This window comes from Danio aesculapii, chromosome 18 (assembly GCF_903798145.1).
Source record: "Danio aesculapii chromosome 18, fDanAes4.1, whole genome shotgun sequence".
In the NCBI taxonomy this organism is placed as follows: Eukaryota; Metazoa; Chordata; class Actinopteri; order Cypriniformes; family Danionidae; genus Danio; species Danio aesculapii.
The window spans coordinates 28,485,279-28,509,005 of NC_079452.1; the positions used below are offsets into that span (position 1 = coordinate 28,485,279).

Below are 23,727 nucleotides of genomic sequence, written 5' to 3' on the forward strand. Positions count from 1 at the left end.
TACGTGATTCAAAGCTGAATTTGCTCCAGTCTTCAGTGCCACGGGATCCTTCATAAATCATTATAATATGCTAATTTACTGTTTTATTATGGTAATAACAATACTTATAATATTTAATGTTGAATATGTTTGTTCTTGCTTCATAGTTTTGTTTGTGGAAACCTTTTAGAATGCATTTTTTAGGACAGTTTGATGAAAAACAACACACACACACACACACACACACGCACACACACACATATATACATACATATACAAATATATATATATATATATATATATATATATATATATACACACACACATACATATATATATATATACATACATACATATATATATATATATATACATACATATATATATATATACATATATATATATATATATATATATATATATATATATATATATATATATACACATACATACATTTATATATATACACATACATACATACATAGTTGAAGAGTGAAAGCAAAGTAACAAACTTAAGATATATGATGTCAAATATAAATAACATTATAAATGTCTTCATTTTACTTTCACTCTTGAACAATTTAAAGTCTCCTTGATGAATAAATTATTACATTTTTAATGTTTTTTTTAACAGTATATTAATTTCCACAAAAAAATATGAAGCAGCCGAACAGTTTTCAACACTAATAATAATAATAATAATAACAATATTCCTTCTTATATTTGAATGACTTCTTAAGCATCATGTGACACTTAAGACTGGAGTAATTATGCAGAAAATTCAGCTTTAAATCTCTGACATAAATTAAAATGTTTATTTTTAAAAAACACATTATATAAGAAAACAGTTATTTAAAATTGTAATAATAATTCAGAATGTTCTACTGTATTTCTGATCAAATAAATGCAGTCCTGGTGAGCACAATACACATTAAAAATCTTAGACTGGTTGTGTGTGTTTTGCCTGGGCTCCAGTGTCAGCGGCGGGCTGGTTTGGGCATGATGAACACTTTGACTGGTTTGCTGAGGTGTATTGTGCCCTCGATGGAGCTCTCGCTGGTGGGCAGGCCGTCCATACTCTCGTTCCACGCAGGTTTAGAGGAGGAGAGTTTACTGCTGCTGGAGCTGTAGGCCAGAAGCAGACGCACTTCAATCTGACACGGCTCTGAAAGAGGAAATAAAAAGACATAAGATGCACCGTTCATTCAAAATGCAAGATTCATGAAAAATCAAGTGACTCAAGCTCAAGTCAAGTTTTATTGTCATTTCACTACACGTGTGGACAAAGTGGAACAAAATATCATGTCCTGTAAGACCTTATGAACACAACACTGGATGTAAAAACCATTTTAAACCCATCCATAACTAACTAATCTAACTATACACTCACTGGCCACGTTATTAAGTACACCTTATTAGTACTGGGTGGGACCCCCTTTTGCCTTCAGCACTGCCTCAATCCTTTGTGGCATAAATTCAACAAGGTCCTGGAAATATTCCTCAGAGATTTTGCTTCATGATAGCATCACGCAGTTGCTGCAGATTTGTCGGCTGCACATTCATGATGTGAATCTCCTGTTCCACCACATCCCAAAGGTGCTTTATTGAATTGAGTTCTGGTGACTGTGGAGGCCATTTGAGTACAGTGAACTCATTGTCATGTTCAAGAAACCAGTCTGAGAATATTCACGCTTTATGACATGGTGTGTTATCCTGCTGGAAGTAGCCATCAGAAGATGAGTACACTGTGGTCATAAAGGGATGGACATGGTCAGCAGCAATACTCAGGTAGGCTGTGGTGTTGACTCGATGCTCAATTGGTACTAATTACACCACCGCCAGCCTGAACCATTGATACAAGGCAGGATAGATCCATGCTTTCATGTTGTTAGCGCCAAATTCTGACCCGACCATCCGAATGTCGCAGCAGAAATGGAGACTCATCAGACCAGGCAACGTTTCTCCAATCTTCTATTGTCCAGTTTTGGTGAGCCTGTGTGAATTGTAGTATCAGTTTCCTGTTCTTAGCTGACAGGAGCGGCACCCGGTGTGGTCGTCTACTACTGTAGCTCATCTGCCTCAAGGTTGGACGTGTTGTGTGTTCAGAGATGCTCCTCTGCAGACCTCAGTTGTAACGAGTGCTTATTTGAGTTACTTTTACCTTTCTATCAGCTGGAGCCAGTCTGGCCATTCTCCCCTGACCTCTGGCATCAACAAGGCATTTGCGCCAACAGAACTCCCGCTCACTGGATATTTTCTCTTTTTCATACCATTCTCTGTAAACCCTAGAGATGGTTGTGCGTGAAAATCCCAGTAGATCAGCAGTTTCTGAAATACTCAGACCAGCCCATCTGGCATCAACAACCATGCTGCGTTCGAAGTCACTTAAATCCCCTTTCTTCTCTATTCTGATGCTCAGTTTGAACTGCAGCAGATCGTCTTGACTATGTCTACATGCCTAAATGCTTTGAGTTTCTGCCATGTGATTGGCTGATAAGAAATTTACGTTAACAAGCAATTGGACAGGTGTACCTAATATGTCATCAAGTGTTTTGGTTATGTTCTGTAATATGCCTCAGTGAACTAAATGTATATATTTAATTCAATTACATCAAATTTATTAATCAAACTTGTTATGTTTTCATTGTTTTGAGGGATATTGACTGTGATATTAAATAAATGGTTTGCATTCCTGCACCTATTAATGCAGTGGTCTCAAACTCAATTCCTGGAGGGCTGCAGCTCTACGTAGTTTAGCTTCAACCAGCTCTAACTCACACCTGCTTACTAGTCTATAGTAGTCTTGAACACCTTTACTATTTGGATCAGCTGTGTTTGATTAGGGTTGGAACAAAACTGTGCAGAGCTGCGGCCCTCCAGGAATCGAGTTTGAGACGTATGTATTAATGGATGACCATGAAAGACAAGGTGCAAGCAAGTGTATAATAAAATCCAAACTATGCATAGTTTTACAGCCACCTCTACAAATGCCTATTTAACAAGAAACATGTTTTGGGAACACTCTAGATTTGTCAAAATCACTGAATTAATATTTTTCCCGCAAACATGCATTCACAATGGTATAAACTATTAGTGTAGGGGCGGAAATGGACAAGCAACAATCATACATGCTGCATACTTAGATTTCTTAGTACCATGGAAATGCGAACAAGTTCATAAGAAATAGCATACATTTAGATTTTCTTCAAAGCAGACCCTCATTCTGCCTTCATCTGGTCATGTAGACACTCACAGATAGAAAATAACTCAAGCAATACACCGTCTTGTTGGACTAGATGCAGTTCTATTTATATCTGTGGAGCTGTGAGGGCTCATGCTGTTCACTAGCAGCAGAGAAGGATTTGTATTCGCAACATTGTTTTATTCAAGGACAAGACCAAGAACAGGTTCTGCAAAACGATTCTTGACCAAAACCGCTGACGTCTTAAAGAACAGGTCATATATGTTTTCATAAATAACGTAGCTGACATTACTAATGCCAATCAAAGTGTTTCTGCAGACTGTTTTTATCAAGTGTGATTGTGGAAAATAGAATTAAAAGGTGCAGTATGCAAGTTTGACACCCAGTGGTTGAACTAGGTACTGCATGCCTGGTTCAAAACATACGCAAGCGCAGGTTGCCAGATTGACGACATCAACACAAGTGTTCCTGACTATTGAGCCTAAAGGATGATTTAAGTCATGTTCTAAAATAAGCAACGACATGCAACAGAAGAAATATTCTCCATATTAAATGGAGTTTTTGTCCTAACCAACACCTCGAATTGCTATTTCAGCTTCGATTTCTTGCAGCTGAACAACCAAAAACTGACAATGATCACCTCAGGTAAACCTCATGTGCTTTATACAGTGTTTAATGCTAATAATGTGAGTTTGAATGCCATTTTACATGACATTTAGGCCCAATAACAATTCTGTTTTTGTACCCCTACCCCTTCCCCTTCCCATTGGCCCTTGAAATAGTGTCAAATTTATTTCAAATTTACCCTTAAGAAATGGGACAGCACAACAACACCTGCACACGTCATCATACGTCATCATGATCTCTTGCTTCATATGAGATCAGACGATGGCGATTGCTGTAGTTTTTCCAGTTGTGTTATTTTTTTGTATTTATCTTTAGAAAACAACTGAAGGTATATGTCATGTTATCATACTGATAAAATGTGGCAATAAGCTCATAACTGTACTGTGCATTTACACTGTGGCCATATTCATCTGTGTAAACAACATTAACATCATAGCAGACACTGTAAAAAGCCCATTCCCGGCCAGTAGACTTTTCTGACGGGGTATTCGAGTGTCATCGAGTGTCCGAATGTTGTACAGGAGTTATTATTATGGATTATAGATTGTGAAATTTAGCGGTTTTTATTTTAGCATTTTTTTAACTATGATGGTAAAACACGAATGTGATTATGAATGTATTAAAACGTGCTTGTCTGTTGACAAAAAAATACTAATTTGTGGATCTCCTGACTTCATTGTGCAGCCATGCTGCCGTTGTAGCTGGTGTATTCTGGGAAATTTTCTTACCCCTTGGTTTCGAGTGTGGTCCTCAAAAATCTCTGTTTCAAGGGCTATCTAGCCCTTCCTCTTACCGTACATTCACACCAGAAGCGGCGAGAGCGTCAAAGTAGCCGGATGTAATTCATTTTCAATGAGAGCTGGCGGCGATAAGCAGCACGTCTTCGCCAGTGTGGGCGTCGAGAATAGTTGAAATCAAGTCAAATTTATGGTAATGAGCTATGACGCGGTTCGGCGGCAAGCAAACAGAATGAAGAAGTCCAGCACTTGAGAGGAGTTTAGAGAACACAGACCTGTAAACTTTGGTTCCTACCACAGTTGTTCCCAAGGGTTTGATTAGTGCGGTCACTGGATTTCCAATCATTTACTATGTTTTATTACAGGAACATGCATTAAATAAGTTACTGGCGAGTAACTGATGTGCATTAATGTTATATATATTTATCTTTAAAAACGCAGGAATCTCATGCGACAGAACAAAACAGTATTGCTGCTTCAGAATATTTCAGACACATGGACATATTGAATAATTGAGTGGAGCAAAGCCACACCACATGCAACTTCATCTTCCATTGTTAAATGAATTTGATAAGAAGTGTGCAACATTGTCATGCTAGAGAGCTTGTTTTATGCAGGAATGTACATACGAGATCCTTTAAATACGAGATCAATGTAGTGAATTTTGACGCTCTCGCCGCCGGAGCTGAAGGCAGACATCGTTGTCGCCAGGGCGGCCAGAGCGACCTTGGACGCTCTCATCGCTTTCGGTGTGAACGCACAGTTAGCCCTTCTCCTTCACGTGAATGTGCAAAACGAGGGGTAGGGCTAAAGGAAAGGGCTAAGGGGCAGTATTGGGATAGGGCCTTATTGCCACATTACTGAAAGCAGCAGCAGATCTTCAACTCAGATCTTGAACATAAAATAAACCTTTTAAAACTGAACTTTAGAGCTGTGACTCAGTGCAAACCAACATCAGTGATTCAGCCTGTAATGTTACATTTAATAATGTTAAAGAGGTTTAATATGTATTAATTAGATTATAAACCTTACCATGGTTGGAGTGCAGTGAGTGCACTATTATGTGCTTCTGAATGGCTGTATTTAAATTTCTGTCGTTCACTGCAAATCTCGCCACGTAGTGTTGTTAGGACACAGGGTTACAATGTAACCTGCTCACCAAATGTTTATGTATGTAATATTTATATTATTTGCTAATTAACAACCACCTCATGTGGAACTCTGAATCTGCGCCTCATTTCGGGGCTGTTACCGTCTACTGGAGGTCGCATTTCTGTTGCAAACACATATGTGGAAAGCTTTCCTGACTAAATGAAGGAAATGTGCTGTTTTCCATCAAGGCAATCCGGGTTGCTCAAATATAATTGGCTAAACTGGCAGTGGGCGGGTTAAACAAACGAAAACAAAGACACCCGTTCAGGCACATAACAGGCATTGTCAAAGCAGAACTTCAGCATAGTTTTTCAGATAAACAAGAATGTTCACTTAGCATGTTTCTTAAATATCTGCAAATTTATTATGGTATTTTTAAGATTTAGTAGAGTCAAAAACTTGTCAAATACAGCACCTTTAATTAGTTTTTACAATTAGAAGCTGATTATTTTTACAAACTGTGTTTAAACCCCTTATAAAAGTATTTTTTGTTTAATAGTTCCCCTTTAAGCACTGAATTGATTCAAATAAACTGTATTAAAATCTAATTCTAATATTAAATGCATATTTTGAGTAAATTACAATGTTTTTGTAACCTTAGATGCACTTAAACCTGTTGCAGATGACGTTTATAAGCAGAAAAAGATATTTCAAATAGAAACCCACCTGTCCATGCAGAATGTGAGAGATAAACCTGAGTGATCAGTCGCACACGGCCTGGTCCTGGAGTCCTGAAATCTCCAGGTTTGGGGTGGATTATGTGGGACTGTCCATCTGGATACAAAACCTGTGGGACGACCAAGAATAACACTGAATAATGTTCATAAACTGGACCTGTAACTACACTGATTTGTAGCAGTAATGTCTTCCTGCAATGTGTTAATTTTGACTTATTACACAGCTCTGTGAAATACTTGGTTCTGATTGGTCAGTCATGACATTCCAAGTTATTTATTTATTATATATTTATTTGGGTTTAAATGGACACATTGGTAATAAATTACATAAACTGGTGTTTTTGGATCATTTTAAGATGATCACTCAGCAAATGGAGGGTGAATGTATGATTTGTACTTTGTAACAGTTTTGTTATAAGCACAAAACAAAAACTTATATACAATCTGTAATCATTTTTATACAAATGATAATCAAAAAATGAATAAACAAATTAAAAAGACATAAAAATATAAATAAATAAGCAGTCCATCCAAACTTGTATTTGTTTTAGATGTTCTTAATGTGTAGTTTGTCCTGTAAAGTCTGTAAACGCTGTTTTGCTGCTAATTTTTGCCACAACACTCCTGCGAAAGAGCTCTCAAAGAGAGTATTTTCTAGTTAAATAAAGGTTAAATAAATAAAATATTAAATACATAATTTGCAAACATAATTTCCTAATAAACATGCATTATACAAAAAAATGACAATAATGAAAAATGGGAATATAAGTTCTTTAAGATTTACTCAGTGATAAATAAGCTAAAATTCCTCTAGGAGATAATTTTCTTAAAATATTTTCTGAATAGAAAAACGTTCTCTAATATTGTTGAATAAAAATATAGTCTAATAAAATATAGTTTGTAGCCAAAATATTCCTACACAAAATTGGTTTCTCTTACCCTTTCAATTAATATGAGAGGGAAATCTTTCAGTTGCTTTCGATCGATGTTATTATTAAGTAACCGCCAATAAAACCTATAGCACAGGCTCATCCAGGTACTACAAATGATATTGATCATTAGTGAATGAATATTTATAGGCTGGAAAGTGTCTAAAGAGGGCCACCGTTTGGTTCGTTCTTAATACAGAGATCAAACTAAACACAAATATCACCTTTTTTTTCTTTTGATGAAACGATGCTATGCCTTTCATTCATTAATTTTCTTTTCAGCTTAGTCGCTTTATTAATCAGGGGTCGCCACAGCGGAATGAACCGCCAACTTATCCAGCATATGTTTTATACAGCGGATGCCCTTCCAGCCGCAACCCATCACTGGGAAACACCCATATACACTCATTCACACACACACACACACACACACACACACACACACACACACACACACACACACACACACACACACACACACACACTTCGGACAATTTAGCTAACCCAATTCTGCTATGGCTTTGTTTGCATGGATTAATTAAACATGATTATACCTTGAACACAGTGTTGCATCTGTCAAACAAGATGAACAACAAAAAGACCAAGAATAAAAATAATGGACGATCGACTTCTAATGCTCACCAATGCTGCATTTATTTGATCAAAAACACAGTCAAAGTTGTAAAATTGTGAAATATTTTTACCATTTCAAATAAAGGTTTTCTATTTGAAAACATTCATTCATTAAATTTCGGCGTAGTCCCTTTATTTGTCAGGGATCGCCACAGCGGAATGAACCACCAACTTATCCAGCATGTGTTTTACACAGCGGATGTCCTTCCAGCTGCAACCCAGTACTGGGAAACACCCATACACACTCATACACTACGGCCAATTTAGTTTATTCAATTCTCCTATAGCGCATGTGTTTGGACTATAGGAGAAACCGGAGCACCCGGAGGAAACCCACGGCAATATGGGGAGAACAAGCAAACTCCACACAGAAATGCCAACCGACCCAGCCGAGACCCAAACCAGTGACCTTCTTGCTGTGAGGCGACAGTGCTAACCACTGAGCCACCGTGTCACATCATTACTTAGTCTTCAGTGTCGCATAAAACAATTCTGATATGATGAATTGATTATTAGTCATTTTTAACACAGCTGAGCTTATTAATATTCAGTTGTGTTTTAATATCAATGTTCAAAGAGAAGTAAAGAGGTTAAAGCTTCAGACCTGCACTTTGACTGATGTCTGTGGGTCTTGCACATGTTCAAGAGTAGCATCAATATCTAATGCCACCACCAGACCTGAGGTGAATCTCAGAGGATTGTCAGATTCTCCCGTCGGCTCAATAATCGTTGCTGATGCCCTGTGGATCTGAGGAACACACACAAAAAAACAGATAATTCAATAAACCTTTGCAGACAACAGGGTTACAACTAATGTCAAAATGTCAAATTCCCTGACTATTCCTTGATTTTCACAGCCTACAATGCAAATAATGCTTCCTATTTAGAGTAGAGGTAGAGTAGAAGTTTTTGTCTTGTTTCTAGTCCAAATATTTAAAAATTCTTAAATCAAGATGCATTTTCTAGACAAGTGAAAAATATTGTCTTGTTTTAAGAAATAATGAGTCAAAATGAGGTGAGTTCTTCCTTAAAACAAGCAAAATAATCTGCCGAATAGGGTAAGCAAAATGATCTTGTTTTTCCTATTGACATGACTGTTTTAAGGAAAACCCACTTCATTTCGACATATTACTTCTTAAAACAAGATATGTTTTGCTTGTCTTAAAAAAGCTACCTGATTTAAGAATTTTTAGATATTTGGACTAGAAACAAGACATCTTAGGGTGTACTCACACTATGTAGTTGCCTTGAACCGTGCCGAAGCACGCTTGTCCCCCCCTCCCGTCTCCCGTGATGGCCTGCACTCACATTGCATCCGAGCCAGAGCACACTTACGTCATTGATGCGCTGTTCAGTTTAACAGAAGAGAACCGCTCTCGCTTCTTTAGTTTCTGGAGATTTCTTTAGTTATATCATTTTAGTCGATTGATATGCAGCGACACGCAGTCAAATATTTCTGCGAACAGATCAGCCACTTTTGACGCTCATAAATAATCAGAAAAGCCCTCGTGCTGCAGAAATTAGGAGGTTTGCTGAAGGTGCAGCTGTGGTGCAGTGAGGGGTTTGTGTCTTTAATAATCTACGACAGTTTGGGTTTATTGAACAGTAAGAATGATTAACAAATCTATATCAAACAATCCTGAAGGATTCGAATTTCTACCTTCCAATCCGTCTCAGCATGGATCAACGTTTATCTTTTCTTATCATCCTGTTTCTCATTACTTTTATTAAAGATGATTATTGAATAATGAATAAAGTCAACACAATGCTAAATATAAGAATGATCAGTGCATTTGCCTGGCTCTTTATAACTATTTTCAGGAGCCACCAAACTAGATCAGAGGTCACGGGGACCTTGAGTCGAACTGAAGGGCTGAGGACTGTAAGCAGCTGTTTCTTTTGGTTTTTCTATGAGTTAATACCATCTCAAGTGTCTAAAGTGAGTTTGCTATTTGTACAGTTAATTCTTTTATGGTGATTTTACTTTTTATTCAAGATAGACTTTATGTAGTAAGGATATTAGAACTGCCTGAATGCAGATTATAGCAGTTTTTAACCAGTTTTGATAAAGACGGCTGAGAGTACACTCAGCCTTGGGGAAGAAACAGATTGTACTTTAAGTGTGTGTGTTCTATTTGATTGTGGATCCGTTTCACGTGTCTGGAGTCAGCTCTAAACAGTCTATTGGATGTCTGATGTTTATATGCTTGAGATATTGTTCAGAATTGTACGCACGCACCCCACGTGGAAATTATCCTAGTCTATCTGTGTTTAACCAATCAGGTTGGAACACCTATATGTGTGACGCAGTTAATGACGTTATGTGAGAGTATAATTGTTATTGATTTGTGATTGTAAGCAGAGCAGCCTAGGAACTCATTTACAAGTGTTGAAGCTGGAGTCTGCTGATGAAACGGCAAACTATCTTCAGGAAACTTTATTTATTTATTTGAATCTCTAACTCCGGCTCTTCTTCATCTGACAGACTGGTCATTCCTTGGGTCAAAACTGTACTTAATCCCTACAGTTCCTTAAAAGTCATGTCTCGTCTTCAGTTTCGGGTTCAGGCTCGCTTTGCACTCACTACAAGCATACCGCACCAAAGCCCAAGGGAATCATGCTCTGGCACACCTCTTCCTACTGGGCCAGTGCCTGAGCCCGATTCAGAGCACTCCCACTTCTCAAATGAACTGGCAAACGTGCCTGGGCACAGTTCGAATAGCATAGTGTGAGTGCGCCCCAAGTAAGAAAAGGATTTTTTTTAGTGTAAAAAGCCCACCTTATTTTTTTCGTGGCCCATGTAAATTAAAATGTGTCATGACTTCTGGTCCCATTCACTTCCATTCATTTTTAGCAAAACAAAACAACTTCTGCTGATTGATGATCAAAAAATGTTTGTTTTTTATCATTTATTTTTGGCCTTTTTGCCTTTATTAGATAGGACAGTATAGAGACAGGAAGCGAAGTTGGACAGAGAGAACAGGGTAGGGTAGGGAAATGTCCTCGAGCCGGGATTCGAACTCGGGACGCCCTGACGTGCTACTGCACCATATGTCGACGTGCTAACTACTACGCTATTGCGCCGACCAAAATCATATTGTTTTAATAGACAAGTAGGAAAGGAGTAAAATTGTTTCCATAGAATGTAAGAAATAAAAAAACATCAAAACAAAAATAAATAAATGAATGTGAATCACTGGATACTTCTTGAAAGGAATAAAATTATACAGACAATATTTACTAACAATAGGCCAAACACATAAATCAACACACACACAACAACCATTTTGTTAAATGGAAAGTACAAATTAAATAAAAAAAAAATCCATGATATTCCATGATCTGGGAAAAATATACATAACATTATCTGACTTTTAATGTGTGAATTAGCGTTGCGCGGATGGCAGTTATATCCGCGGGTGCTGCAGATAACCCGTAGGTCAGGTAATAAAAAAAACACTATGATTAATTGTGTATGGGTCACAGGTGCATGAGATTTTTGCTTTGCGTTTCTAAAACACATTCTGTAAAACACAAATGTGTTTTTAATGCACTTTTCATCAGGCAAACTGGCCCTAATTTGCAGGCTAATTAAAAAAAAAAATATATATATATATATGTATGTGGCGGAGGTCCATTTGTTAAAGCAGAAATGGAGGCAAACCAGATCCGAGAGAAACTTAAAAAGGGAGAATTAAAAACAAAACAAAAAAAGGAAGGAAAGAAATCATTGCATCTCTAGTCTGAATTAAAACTTTAAAAATTCAGTAATATTCAACCTCACTCACTTGGCTTTGCTGTTTTGTATGCTAAATACTATTTTACTCTTTATTTTCTTTGCATAATTCTATGCATTGAGATGTACATACGTTAAAGTCACAATTATCTGCCCTGCTGTGATTTAGATGTTTAACAAAGGAAAGAATCTTTCACAGTAATTCCTATAATACTTTTTCTTCTGGAGAAAGTCTGATTTGTTTTATTTCGGCCAGAATAAGTAAAGTTTAGTTATAAACTAATTTCGAGAGGATCACGTGCTTATGATTGCTAGCAGCTGGATCCGCATTATCCAATTCTCAATCCACCAATCAGATGACTCCTAAGCTACTACAAATACCCTGGGTTACGTGCCACCGCTATCTTCGTTTTGAAGAATCCCCCCATCCACCCCTACTCCTCCTACTTCCTAGATGGGTGACACGGTGGCCCAGTGCTTAGCACTGTTGCCTCACAGCAAGAATGTTTCTGGTTCTAGGCTTTACCAAACCAGCAGACATTTCTGTGCGGAGTTTGCATTTTCTCTCCGTGCTCACGTGGGTTTCCCCAGGGTTCCCCGGTTTCCTCCCACCGTCCAAAAAAAACATGCAACAAGTTAATTGACTGATCCAAACAGGCACTACAGACATGCTCCTAGTAAATGGTTATCTCTCAAGAGCAATCACTGGCTGTTCATTGATTATTACAGCGGGGGAGTTCTCGAGATCTACCTGAGCTCAAACTCCCCTCTCGCCTTGCAATGGGAGGGAGCCCCGGGCTCGAGGATCTTATGAGCTCAGGGCTCTCTCCCGGGACAGCATGCCAAACAAGCTTATAATTAATTAATTAATCATCAGCTAAGTGTGAACTCTTGAAAAGCAGTTTTTAATTTTTTTTAAAGCCATTTTAAGGTCAATGTTATTAGCCCCCTTAAGCAATATTTGTTTTCAATTGTCTACAGAACAAACCACTGTTATACAATGACTTGCCTAAATAACCTAGTTAAGCCTATAAATGTCACTTTAAGCTGAATACTAGTATCTTGAAAAATATCTAGTCAAATATTATGTGCTGTCATCATGGCAAAGATAAAAGAAATCAGTTTTTAGAAATGAGTTATTAAAACTATTATGTTTAGAAATGTGAAAAATCTTCTCTCCAGAAATTGGAGAAAGAAATATACAGAGGGGCTAATAATTCAGGAGGGCTAATATTTCTGCCTTCAACTGTATATGGTATAAATGAATAATGTATATATTATAGCCGAGGACAATATCCAGTTTAAATGTGACACATCTATAAACAATATCTCTCTGTAATTGTTTTTCCTCTTTTTTGCATTGTTAAAACTATATATTATACCAAACAAAAATAAAAGTTATACAGCTATTTTTCCTGGAGCATCTCTGAAGCTGAATATACCTGCTCAGGTAGTTTGAGATGGATGCATCTGCTCTGCCGCAGTGTGGTTTGAAGGATTTTGACCAGATCAAGAGGTTTGCAGGCTGTCAGCCGAGGCATCAACTCTAGAAGCTTCTCCACAAAACTGTCCTGAAAATGGGGCAACTCTGTCATGAAGAGCCTGGGGGGAAAAAAAAAAAACACGAAAACAGTGAGAGGTACTTCACATATAAATCACAACATCTATACAGCATAAACAGTGTAATACCTCTGGAATGACTCCACGTCTTGCAGGAATTTCTCACAAACACCAAGAACTCGATCGACTCTGTTGTGTGGAAGAATAAAAATGATCAGTTTAACATAGGAAGTCCATCGATTGATCACTGGTTGAAAGATTTGACACATTACATTGCACTGGAAAGAATCACCTACAAATTAAAGGAGTACCATAAAATTTGGGATCTGTTTGTACAATTTTTGGATCATAACTATACAATGGCACAAGCAAATACCTCTCACGCTATTAGTTAATTGATTGATATATGTATATGTGTATTTTTTTATGTGGAATACAGTATATGTTTTTCTTTGCCTTAGCCCATGTATAACAATACATTTACCTGTTCAACTCAATCTGGATGCTTTGGGGGAGGGAGGGGGGGAGAGTTAAAATGTAAAAAAAGTGTATTTTCATGCAAAATTTCAAGTCTTTTTTCTACAATAAAAGAAATGTTAAAAAATGATCAGTTTTACAAATCTTGACATCTTATTTTGTCAGAAGTAGGGATGATATTGGACTTTGTCAATGTCTGATGAGCCAATGTGCTTTATTAACCCCTATTGGCCAATAGCTGACGCAAATATCTTTTAAAACACTTATCTTAATATACAAGTGTAAGTTTCTTTAGCTAAGTATTGAGTCTACTTATTTACTTGTATAAATGTGTGCAAATATATATATATATATATATATATATATATATATATATATATATATATATATTCAGTTTTTATGAATTTCGGTAAGATTACTGAATAATATGCAAATGTTTATATGATTTACGTATAATAGTTTCTGTGTTTTCATAGCTATATTATATGAGAGAATTACTTTGTTTAACACACAAGTGGTTCTAATTGTATTTGCAGTGTAAATCTTATATACGTTAAAAATTACTTTCATACATGTTTTCAGCTCCTACACCCTCAAGTTATAAAGATGATCAGTTTTACAAATCTTGACATCTTATTCTGTCAGAAGTATGGATGATATTGGACTTTTACCAATATCTGATGACCCAATGTGCTTTATTAACCACTATTGGCCAATAGCTGATGCAAATATCTTTTAAAACACTTATCTTAATATACAAGTGTCAGATTCTTTAGCTAAGTATTGAGTATACTTATTTACTTGTATAAATGTGTGCAAATATATATATATATATTCAGTTTTTATGAATTTCGGTAAGATTACTGAATAATATGCAAATGTTTATATGATTTATATATAATAGTTTCTGTGTTTTCATAGCTATATTATATGAGAGACTTACTTTGTTTAACACACAAGTGGTTCTAATTGTATTTGCATTGTAAATCTTAAATACGTAAAAATTACTTTCATACATGTTTTCAGCTCCTACATCCTCAAGTTAAGTTATAAAGATGATCAGTTTTACAAATCTTGACATCTTATTCTGTCAGAAGTAGGGATGATATTGGACTTTGCCAATATCTGATGAGCCACTGTGCTTTATTAACCCCTATTGGCCAACAGTTGACGCTAAAATCTTTTTTTTTTGCTTCTGAATTTGCGTGTTAATATATAGGAGTAACAACTTTTTTTTGCCTAATATTGACTCTAATTATTAACTCAAGTAAACTCTCAAAGTCATTATGCATAAATCCACAAATTCTGTACAAAAGACCACACGGAAATAGCAAAAACGTCTGCAGATTCAGTCTGGCCCTACCCATAAGCTATAGCTTCTAACCATTAAATCAAATCACACTTGTGATCTTTCGGCATTATTTTTCTTTATTTACATTTATTTGTATAAATGGTAGGTAAATATATGTTTAACGTGTTTGTTTAATGTGTTAATACTGTAGTGCGGTGTCCATTATTATGTGTAGCATGTTGTGATTGTATTTGTTAATGTTCCTATTTTTTTTCTATGCGTGTTGTTTATTTCATTTTGTGACCCCCTTGAAAATGAAATGCAAAGGGTTTATCTTTAAAGTCTGCATGAATCAGAAGTTGCTGAGACTTTTATCAGTATGTTCATGCATTTCCAACTGAAATGAAATATATATATGTATATATATATATATATATATATATATATATATATATATATATATATATATATATATATATATATATATATATTTTTTTTTTTTTTCTGGGTTTTCACCTTTATTAGATAGGACAGTAGAGAGTATTGAAAGGAAAGCGTGGGGAGCCTAGAGAGGGGAAGGATCGGCATAGGACCGCGAGGCGGAATCGAACTCGGGTCGCCGTGAGCACCGGAGTACATGTGTTGACGCACTAACCACTACACCACTGGCGCTGACTGAAATGAAATATTGAGTAGGGGGTGGGGCTTTCTTTATTGCATCATTCCCTAAAATGCAAACTAATCATAAGAGGGTGTATTAATATGCAGTTGCTATGGAAGCAATCAGGTTGACGTCAATAGAAGGATGTGGATGTAAATGCTCAGACTTTGATTGAAGATTACCCAAACAAACAATTTTCCCCCAAAAAAATTTAGTGGATTAACTTGCACAGATTAATTATTCACCTTAAGAATAACAAAATGAGCTTGCAAAATAAACATTATTGTATTTTGATTTTAAGTCGACCTTAAAAATAAAATTTGTTGCAATCTTCATATTGGGCTGATATCAATACATTTGAGATTTACATTTGAATCCATTATCGGCCAATTGATTGAGAGTTATGATATATCTATGCATCTCTTGTCACAATAAATAACAATTTAAAATATACTGAAATGAGTTCTGACCCTCGTTTGGATCGAGCCGTGAGGATGAGCTGTAGCGCTTTCGCTTGCAGCCGGACGTTGTGAATGGTGGCGATCTGCTGCGTCTCTAGACCGCTGTACAGGAACTCCAGCTTATAGGTCTCGTCCAGGATCTGTCATACATCACAATTCAATTAATAACAATGATGCATCGGTAGACAAATATTTGGTGGACTGCTGTGTGTGCTTAAAGGAGACCTATTATGACCCTTCTGACAAAATGTAAAATAAGTCTCTGATGTCCCTAGAGTGTGTGTGCATGCAGTTTCAGCTCAAAATACCACACAAATAAAGTTTATAACTCTTTAAAACTGCCCCCTTTAGGCTTTGAATTTAATTGTGGCATTTTGGTGACTGTCGCTTTAAATTCAAATGAGATTGTGCTCTTTTCAAAAGAGGGCGGAGCTACAAATGCCTGTGTCAGCATAGTGGCAGATTCAAAACAGAACTAACGTCCTATGCTAATGAGGGGGAGATAGTCACTAGTGGGCGGGGCTTTCCCCTTCTGATGACACATACAAAGGGAGAATGTCAATCAAAGTGTTTCTGCAGACTGTTTTAATCAATACAATTTTACCATTAGAAGCTGCTTATATTCACACACTGTCGTTACACAACTGTGTTTAAACCCCTTATAAAAGTGATATTTGCATAATATGTCCCCTTTAAATGAATTTCAGTAGGACAAACCTGTCGAGTGGCTGTTGAAACTTTGGCGTTCTGTTTCAGACAGAGAGGAACAGCCATGGTCCATAACTTCTCCTGAAGAGCCTGGAATTGAACAAAATGGACAAAAAATTATGTACAGTCAACTTATGCTCACTATGCATGCATTTATATGATCAAAAATACAGCTTTAAATCGTGAAATGGTATTATCATTTAAAAATAAAAGTTTTCTATTTGAAAATACTTAGTAATTTATTACTACTATGCAAAACTGCATTTTTAGCATCATTTTTACAGTTACAAGATCCTTGAGAAATATGATTATTAGATTAGATTAGATTAGATTCAATTTATTGTCATCACACATGTACAAGTACAAGGCAACGAAATGCAGGTAAATGGAACCCCCCGACCGTGCACAGACATCACAACTCCAGGGAAGACAGGTCACGGGAGGTGGAACAGGAAATAAAATACAGTCAAGAAAAAGAGGCAAAAAAAAAGTCCCTCTCACCTTGCTCTTAAGTTAGAGCACCGTGAGATCAGGGATAAGAAAAAGCCCCAGCAATCTAGCACAAAAACACACCGACAAGACATAACATTGCCACAGGGGATGGGAACAGGGGGTGTGGAAATAGTCCGGTAAGGGCGGGCAGCCATCAGGTCCTGCAGCCATGGAGGCGCTGGTCGCAGACCTGCTCACCCCCTCCAGTGGGTGAAAGCATACGAAGGCGTTGGATTGGGGCCAGGAAGTGTCGTGCTATGTATCTGTGTGTGTGTGTGCGTAAGCCTGTATAGTCCAACAGGTGTCCTTGACGGGGAGCAGGAATTTCAGAGCGTCTCCTTATCTTGCTATCCGGGAGAAGTTGTTTTCCTCCAGCCGAGGCCGTCTGGCAGGAGAAAAGAAAACACAGGGAAGCCGAAAGAGTAGAAAGATACTTCAACTTTAGGTCAATACCTGCCAATTTCACAGATATTTAATGTCCATCACATGTCTCCAGATCTGGCCAAATTTTGTTGCAAAGCTGCTAACTTCACCCCGATGTTTTCCAGTTTGCGATCTAATATTGCAGTCTGATTATTAGCAAGCCTGCCCATCAGCGCTTCAATCAAGCCGGCCAGCCTGGTGGGGTTTTGAGCAGCACTGACCGCTTTCATCATTCGTCGATACGCCAGGGCCCCGCATAAGCCCATCAGCAGAAACCCTGTTATCAAAGTTCCGAATAGGTAAATGTCTTCAATATCCTCCAGAGACAGAGCAGCCAGGCACAGGACGCGCCACTTCTCCCACCCGTCCATCACGTATCCAGCTGCAAACGTCCCCGCAGGACAGGTGGGCTCTCCCGAGCCCAAACTTCTCGTCGAGAAGATGGTGTCAATCGCATTCAGAGACCAGTTGATCAAATCCATAATTCCTTATTTGTTTGGATAGCAGGGCACGGAGAGTCTCAGAGATAGAATAAGACAAAGACAAGAGGAGCTAGCGAGGAGAGATATGGGACGGAGAGGGAAAAAGTGCGACCGCCTTCGCCGAGAGCCAAAGAAGAATTAGCCATTTAATATAGTTGAGCTTATTAATTTTGTTGTGTGTTTTTAAAGTAATAATTGTATTCAATAAGATTACATTAAATTTCTCAAATATTTGTTCTGACATTTGATTCACATTTCAAATAGCAGTAATATTGTGAAATACTGTTACAGATTAAATCAAGTTTATATATATATATATATAAATGTAATGGAATTTGCTATATCTACAGTGATAGTTTTTTTTTAATATAGATAGATAGATAGATAGATAGATAGATAGATAGATAGATAGATATATACACATAGATATATAATTTATTATGAACAAAATATAACCTTGTTAAACTATTGCTGGAAGCTAGCTCTCTGCAACTCTCACATGGTCGCCCACTGAAGATAAGCAGGGCTGCACCTGGTCAGTACCTGGATGGGAGACCACATGGAAAAGCTAGGTTGCTGCCGGAAGTGGCGTTAGTGAGGCCAGCAGGGAGCGCTCAACCTGTGGTCTGTGTGGGTCGTAAAGCCCCAGTATAATGATGGGGACTCTATACTGCTCAGTGAACACCGTCTTTCATATAAGATGTTAAAGCAAGGTCCTGACTCTCTGTGTCCATTATAAAATCCCAGGATGTCCTTCAAAAAAAAAAAAAAAAAAAAAAAAAAAAAAAAGAGTAGGGGTTTAACCCCGACATCCTGGTCAAATTTGCCCACTGGCCATCATGACCTCCTAACCATCCCCATATCATAATTGGCTTCATCGTACTGTCTCCTCTCCACCAATCAGCTGGTGTGCGGTCTGGCACAATATGGCTGCTGTCACGTCATCCAGGTGAATGCAGCAGGAATTATTATTATTATTATTATTATTGTTATTGAACTCCAAACTTATGAAAAATAGTGTATGTAATCATAGTCATGTTAATAATCATCATCTTGATTATGCTATGTTGTATTTAGCTTAGAAAACAGTAGCTGTGCTAATGCAGTATTAGCTTCAGTATTAGTGTGGTATTTTTGTATTCACCTTAGTTAGCAGTAGTTGGCAGTGCAGGTATGTGGCACAGAAATCTGCAGATCCGGCCAACTCAGTCTGCAGCTCTCCCAGCCGCAGCAGATCTCTGCATGAGATCAACATCAAAACAGCAAGGTATAAAAAATACAATATATAAAAATTACATTTTGAAAAACAGAAACTACATTTTAAAGCGACAAACAAAAATCCCTGATATTTAAGGACAAAACAATATAGAAATTCCTGACCTTCAAAGTCTGGAATAAACCTTCAAAAATGCCATGATATTCCAGAAATGACATGACGCGTGAGACTCCCAATTCTAATATGATGATTGTAAAATGAAGTTGATTAATTAATGTGTAAACCTGATGGTAAACTCCAGCAGATCCTGTGCACCAGGTGTTTCCAGGTTTTGAAGAGCGCTGACCCGAACCAGACTGTCCTGGAGGAAGTTCTGTGCTGACTCCAGACTGCCTGAACCCACACCGGATGCCTCCACACCTGAACTAGCCGTCTGCTTTCTGCCCGGCAGCTGAGAGAGAGAGAAAGAAAGAGACATTAAACATATGGAAGATCAATAGAAAAGTTATGATAATAATTAAATTATTGCTTCATATTGTTGTGGAATCATTGATGAAGGCTTTAAGAACTCTTTTGATAAACAATTTGTAATATTATAAATCTCTTTTGGTCAATTTGATGCATATTTGTCGATTAAAAAAAATCTTTCTGAGCCCAGACTTTTGAACATGAGAGTATATTATTCTGAAATGAAAATAAAAGCTGTATGTAAGGTATGTTTCTCACCCTGAGGTGTGGTACGAGGTGGGATAAGCTGTCCCGTAGGTAGGCGTAATGTCGAAACGTGTGATCTGAGAACAGCGCAGGCATCGTGGGACATGATTGAGCAGCGTTGAAGACCAGAACTAAAACAGCGATGTCTAAATAAACTCAGATCAGGAAAATGAGCATATGAATATCAACATCTCAGAACACAAGATGTTTGAAATAATCAAATTAAACAAGATGTCAATTCATTACAGAATAGAGATTCAAAAAGATTTGTTTCAGTCATTTTTGATTCAATGCAATTGCACTGAATACATAATTTGTCACATATTAAAGGGGTCTTATTTTACAGATGTCATATCTTTCATATCAAAATATCTCATTTATCATTTATTATGCCATAAATGTATGCAAATGCACCTATTTGGGTGGAAGCAAAAACACAATGCTTTTTCTCTTTAAATGCAAATGAGCTGTGCTCCCCACCCAGATTCCAAAAGAGGGCGGAGCCTTCACACAGGGTCTATACAGGAATCAGACAGTGAAATTTAGTACCTTTAAAGACTTTTAAAAGACTCTTTCTATACATTTCAAAAATTAATCCCGACTTTAGATGACCAACTGCAATTTTTTTGTACTAGCGAATTGGACAATTACATATTTTTGAATTCTAGAAACCTGAAAAAAAAAACGCTCTTATCATGACGATGCAACAATTAAACTTCCATCATGATTCACACAATGATTCAACACAGGCCTACATTAATGTGGGCAAATAATGATTTTTAATAGATTAAATAATTTAAAACTATAATATAAAAATCGTTTTTGTGACATTATGATACATAAAACATACAGTTGAAATCAGAATTATTTTATGTACAAGAAGACTAGTAATTCTGACAAGACTATATAAATATGACATTTCTTTTTTCATTCATTCATTCATTCATTTTCTTTTCAGCTTAGTCCCTTTATTAATCCAGGGTCACCACAGCGGAATGAACTGCCAACTTATCCAGCACATGTTTTACGGGAGAACATGCAAACTCCAGAAACACCAAATGACCCAGCCGAGGTTCGAACCAGCAACCTTCTTGCTGTGAGGCGACAGCACTACCTACTGCGCCACTGTGTCACCCACATACCATTTTTAACATGAATTTTGTTATGTTATTTTATGTGATTTGCATATACACTACTGCCACTTCTCAGATTTCGATCCTGTTATGTGATCCCCTTAATAGTAGGACCCCCCTAAATTCCACACTCTAATTATAAACACTTAGGTAAATGTGCAGGATACAGGCAGGGTCGTCCATGTCCGGCTCTGGAGTGTCGAAATATGGATGTGTGCTCAGCAGCTCTGGGACAATCGGCAGCACCAGGGTCGGGTGTCGAGCACCCAGAAACTTCAGACATCTAGAATGAAGAGGGAGAAAATAAATGAACCACAAACACTGAGAATGAGCCTGGATGAGAATTTACAGGAGCAGCCACTGAAACGGACTTCCAGACGGAGTTGCGGTCGGTGGGGTATTTGGTGAGGTTCTTCAGGAGCTCCAGGAGGGCCAGCTGGATGCACTCTTTAGTGGACACATTAGTGTAGCACAGCAGCTCATGCAGAGCCTCGCGAATGTCCCGCGACGAGTCCTGAAATGAATTCATAGCCTGATATTAGGTAGGGCAAGACAGTTTGGGGAAAACAAATCTAAATGTGATTTTCCTTATTAAAAATTAGCTTGTTGTTCAAATATTATAGAAAACGGGTTGGTCATGCCAGCACAATTTAGCTAAAAAAAAAAAAGAGAGAGGTTTTATTTAAATATGACTAACTCTATAAATATAATTATAATACATATGATTATTACTATTTTTACTGCTATTATTACTAACTAAACAATAAAAATTATTCATTATTGGTACTACTTAACAAAAGTCTTGTCGTCTATCCAAGTTTTAGGAACAACAAATACTAACTTGACTTCTAGTTGATCATTTGGTATCAAAAGTGGCTTATATGAAAGGCAAATAAAATATAATCATGCCTTGATTATTAATGATTTCATTAGGACAGTAAGGTCTGACTTTGCTTAGACAAAAGTCTCATCACTGAACAGAAATAATGTCCAGTATAGAATATAAAGTCATGCTGCAGTGGAAACAGAATGAATATTGTGTCTGACTCCATCATGAGCTTGGAGGACTGCATCCATACATCTCTGCAATGACTCAAATAACTTATTAATAAAGTCATCTGGAGCGGCAAAGAAAGCGGTCTTGAGATGATTTATCAGAAAAATCGACCTTCTGACACTTTTCCAAATGATCAACTAGAAATCAAGATATTATTTGTTGCTCTTACAACTGGGATCGATCACAAGACTTTGTCAGGAATTGCATGTAATATTTTATTACTGTTTATTATAATATTACATATCTATTCTGTAAAATACAGCAATTTATAATAATAAAAATAATAATAATAATAATAATAATAATAATGTTATAATAATATAAAATAGTTATACTAATAAAATAATACTATTATTATTATTATTATTACTAAATCCATTTAAATAAAAAAAAATCATTATTAAAAATACTATATTTGATCACATCAACTACAGAACCATTATTTAACTATTTGTTACAACAGTAATATACATTTATAGGAGGATTTATTCATTTTCAAATGAGGAAAATTGCAATGAGTAACAAAATATGAAAACAATTACATTAACACAGGTAATTCACAGCTGAAACGCTGTTGTACACTTCACAGCTGAAACAAAGAGCGTATATGATGATTTAATTCATTTCATTATTAAATTGCTTTCGCTTTTGTTGCAATTTTCAAGCTGTTTTTGCATTAGCATGGACCAAATCATATCATTTTATTTATTTATATTTGATGAAGTACCTCGAGTACTGCGAGGACAGTATCCAGCTGGTCTTCTCTGAGGGTGATGTGTGTAGAGATCTGCCGCAGCACGTGGATGGACTGCAGACGCACCTCCTCGATTTCATCATTAAACATGTCCACCAGAAAGTCCAGACACTTCTCTGCAAAGCTTCGTGACGACTGGGCTAAAGAACACAAGGCCTCAACTGCAGCGATACGCACCTCTGTAGAAAACATCAGCAAATTAAAAGTGTCATTAAACGCACCTGCCGCAGTGTTTTTCTTACCTATGATTTGAAAGGGGCTTAGTTTGAGTTTGCTTATGCACTGCCATGTCAGCAACTTGCTATTTTATGGCAAGACTAATATACACTCACCGGCCACTTTATTAGGTACACCTGTCCAACTGCTGGTTAACGCAAATTTATAATCCGCCGACCACATGGCAGCAACTCAATGCATTTAGGCATGTAGACATGGTCAAGACGATCTGCTGCAGTTAAAAATGAGCATCAGAATGGGGAAGAAAGGGGATTTGAGTGACTTTGAACGCAGCATGGTTGTTGGTGCCAGACGGGCTGGTCTGAGTATTTCAGAAACTGCTGATCTACTGGGATTTTCATGCATCTCTAGTGTTTACAGAGAATGGTCTGAAAAAAAGAAAATATCCA

At 37.1% G+C, this 23,727-nt stretch overlaps 1 protein-coding gene across 2 annotated transcripts in view; it reads right to left on the reverse strand.

The window, feature by feature from the left end:
• Nucleotides 1-554: 554 nt before the first annotated feature.
• ints4 (integrator complex subunit 4) overlaps nucleotides 555-23,727 on the reverse strand; it is a 35,655-nt gene continuing 12,482 nt past the window's right edge. For both annotated transcript variants that reach the window (XM_056478197.1, XM_056478196.1), the window contains exons 11-23: nucleotides 23,075-23,280; nucleotides 21,662-21,804; nucleotides 21,458-21,573; nucleotides 20,170-20,303; nucleotides 19,728-19,894; nucleotides 19,372-19,465; nucleotides 16,840-16,920; nucleotides 16,132-16,262; nucleotides 13,362-13,421; nucleotides 13,115-13,274; nucleotides 8,541-8,684; nucleotides 6,364-6,484; nucleotides 555-1,144 (exon numbers count right to left, since the gene is read on the reverse strand). In XM_056478197.1, the coding sequence (XP_056334172.1) occupies nucleotides 957-1,144; nucleotides 6,364-6,484; nucleotides 8,541-8,684; nucleotides 13,115-13,274; nucleotides 13,362-13,421; nucleotides 16,132-16,262; nucleotides 16,840-16,920; nucleotides 19,372-19,465; nucleotides 19,728-19,894; nucleotides 20,170-20,303; nucleotides 21,458-21,573; nucleotides 21,662-21,804; nucleotides 23,075-23,280 (1,745 nt within the window). In that variant the 3' untranslated portion in view covers nucleotides 555-956. The remainder of the gene's footprint in view (nucleotides 1,145-6,363; nucleotides 6,485-8,540; nucleotides 8,685-13,114; nucleotides 13,275-13,361; nucleotides 13,422-16,131; nucleotides 16,263-16,839; nucleotides 16,921-19,371; nucleotides 19,466-19,727; nucleotides 19,895-20,169; nucleotides 20,304-21,457; nucleotides 21,574-21,661; nucleotides 21,805-23,074; nucleotides 23,281-23,727) is intronic.